The sequence below is a fragment of the Numenius arquata genome, chromosome 23, assembly GCF_964106895.1.
Source record: "Numenius arquata chromosome 23, bNumArq3.hap1.1, whole genome shotgun sequence".
NCBI lineage: Eukaryota > Metazoa > Chordata > Aves > Charadriiformes > Scolopacidae > Numenius > Numenius arquata.
Window position 1 is genome coordinate 905,479 of NC_133598.1, and position 2,855 is coordinate 908,333.

General features: G+C 54.7%; 1 protein-coding gene across 1 annotated transcript; it reads left to right on the forward strand.

Annotated features, from left to right (window-relative positions):
* On the forward strand, positions 1 to 303 carry LOC141474625 (feather keratin Cos2-3-like). The gene has a single exon (XM_074162608.1). The coding sequence runs from the start codon at positions 1 to 3 to the stop codon at positions 301 to 303; it is 303 nt and encodes a 100-aa protein (XP_074018709.1).
* The last annotated feature ends 2,552 nt before the right edge of the window (positions 304 to 2,855 follow it).

Consider the following 2,855-nt stretch of genomic DNA (forward strand, 5'->3'; position numbering starts at 1 on the left):
ATGTCCTGCTACAACCAATGCCAGCCCTGCCGGCCCTGTGGCCCGACCCCACTGGCCAACAGCTGCAACGAGCCCTGTGTCAGGCAGTGCCAGAACTCCACTGTTGTCATCCAGCCCTCTCCCGTGGTGGTGGCCCTGCCTGGACCCATCCTCAGCTCCTTCCCACAGAACACTGTGGTGGGATCCTCCACCTCAGCTGCTGTTGGCAGCATCCTCAGCTGTGATGGAGTGCCCATCACCTCTGGGTGCTGTGACCTCTCTGGCATTTCCAGCTGCTACTATGGCAGGTGCCCCCCCTGCTAAATCCACTGGTGACAGCCCTGACAAGGAGCTCCAGAAACCTGGTGCTGGACTGAAGGTAGAGCTCCTGGCCATCGATTTCAGAGAGGCTGAGCATCCAGGGCTGCCCTTCCAAAGGAGACCTGCTGGGGCTCTCTGAAAACATGGACAAAATCTAGCTTCCCTGCCTGATTCTTTCTCCCATCTCTTGTCTTCTGTTCTTCCGGGCTGTAAGACACACAATGTCGGACATCTGCTGGCACCTGTTCTACTGTGGAAAGGCCTAGGTGATCTCAGCTGCTTTCAGCAGCTTCTTGTCCTCTCCCTGCTCTGCCCGCCTCCTCTACAAGTGAACCTGTTTCCCACTTCAGAGTCATTAAAGTTTTCTGCATCCTCACCTCTGCCTCCATGTAATCCTTTCCTTGGTGGACACTGTCTCATATTACCAAGGAAGAAAGACATTGCCTTGGGTGGTGGGGGATAAGGTGGGGGCACAAGCAGAAGAGGAAGGGGAGGGTGGGACACAGGGCAATGGGCCTCTTCCAGCCACTGTCTCTTGGAGCTGAGGAAGATGTTACTGAGCTCCTGCACAGCCAGTGGGTATCAGGCCCTGTATTCCAGCATCTCTGCTCACATACGATCCCTTGGCCTCAGAGCGTGTCCTGCAACAGGGAGACTGACCACTGCTTTCCCTTAGAGAGGAGCTCGGTGCTGCTTGGTTCTCTGAGGCAGGAATCCTCTTCATCCTCTACCCGAAAAGAGTTCCCTGCACAGACCAGCAGTTACACAATGTGCAGGGCTAAGGGGACTCATAGGTTGATGTTAAAACCAGCCTGGCCAGGCCACACCTGAGGGCCACTCATGTCTCTCACACAACCCCAGCTCCCATCAGACAGGGCACCGCAATGACCTGAGAGTCTTTCACCACCTTCTCTTTCTTCTCAGGCCACTGACAGTGTCCTCTCCTGGAAGAGGATCTTGTCCTGCAGAACACTGCATGTACAGCAGTGCTGCCAGATGACTCCCGAGTGCTCCTTCCCCCAACCTCAGCCTTGCACAGACACATCCTCCCCCTCCCCTGGGTTCTTGCACAGCCAAGGAAGCTCCCTGCACCGGGGTGTCTTGCACAGCACAGAGGTACAAGGCACTGTCAGAGACCTCGACTTCCTTCAGCTGCAGGAGGCTGCATTTCCCCGTGGTGTTCAGCTCGGTGGTGAAACGGTCACTGCGCTTGCCAGCTCTAGCCAGATAGGAGACCATCTGGGGACCTTGTCCTTTTCTCTGCTAGTACCAGAGCAAGCCCTGAAAGTAGGAGCTCTGGTACGTGCAGGTGGTTTGGAAGGAGTCTCTCTGCTTCACTGTGACTTCTCCTTCTTGCTGGGTGACAGTGACCTGTCCCATGGTGCCTGGAAGAAATCAAGGGTCACTGACTGAGCAGGGCAAGGCTCTGAGATGTAAAACAAGGGCAGAGGGAAAATGTCAGAGGAGAAGACTCCCTGTGCCTTTCTCTGCAGCAAGAGCCCCAAAAATGGGGGCAGCAAGGCAGTGAGCATCTTTGGGCAGGAGGCCTGAGACCTCAGCTCAGTGTGGATCCCACAGCACAATAATGCCAATTATCTCCCACAGGGATCCCCCCAGAGGAGAGCTGTGCTTTCACCCAGGTCTTTGGTCTCTGCTCTCCTGCTGCCTGGAGTCTCCAGGGAACCAGCCTGTGGTGTCTGGCCCTCCTGTGATGGCCCCAGAACTCCTCTAGAGAGGTCAGAGATGAAGGGAAATCCAGTGAGAAGTTTCATCGTGCTCCCCATTCCCTGTCCTCTCAGGAGGCTCCAAGGTCATGGAAGGGAGGGAAAAGGAAGCCCAGGCACTGTGGATATGCAGGATGAATGGATGGTCCAGGCAAGGTGCATGACATGTGCCAGCCAGGAGAGAGACTGCGAGACCCTAAGAGTGTGAGTGGGATGAGAGAACTCTCATGTCCCTGCATCAACTTGCAAAATCCCCTGTGTGTCTGAAAATAAGTACTGCCGAGATAGAAAAGAGCTTCTGCAATGACATGGCTGTGAAACCCCGGGCCCAGACAGATCAGAAGAGAGAGGCAGCGAGAGGTGGATGGTTGGCAAGAGAAAAGGAAGGCAAGGGGTCTGTGATGGTCAGGAGAGGAGCTGTTTCTTCTCAGTCTCCTCTTTTCCATCAGTAGCAGTATCTTGAGATAGCAGGTGCAAAACCACTCTTGTGATTTTATATTTCGTAGCATTTGCCCATAATTCAAGAGCAGCTCCTGCAGAGATCTGTTAAGGGGGTGAGGGTCTCCTGGGAAGAAGAGGAATCCTGCCTCCAGTCAAAGCCAATGCTTACCCAGTGGTTGCCTCAGGAAGGCAGCGAGGACGAGATACCCGAGGTGCATGCTGAGACCGATCCTCCTGTGTCTGTGAGAGAGACTCAGAAAACCCACACGTCCCCACCAAGAGCCCCGAGAGAGCAGAGCTGCCGGAAATGACTCTGCAGGGGGAGCAAAGAATGAAATGGGGAGGAGAAATTGCTTGTTCTTGGCACATCTCAAATACCTGTGCTGCTGT

Bases quoted from the DNA above. Each gene is read 5' to 3' on its own strand.
- LOC141474625 (XM_074162608.1), top strand. From the start codon at position 1: ATGTCCTGCTACAACCAATGCCAGCCCTGCCGGCCCTGTGGCCCGACC.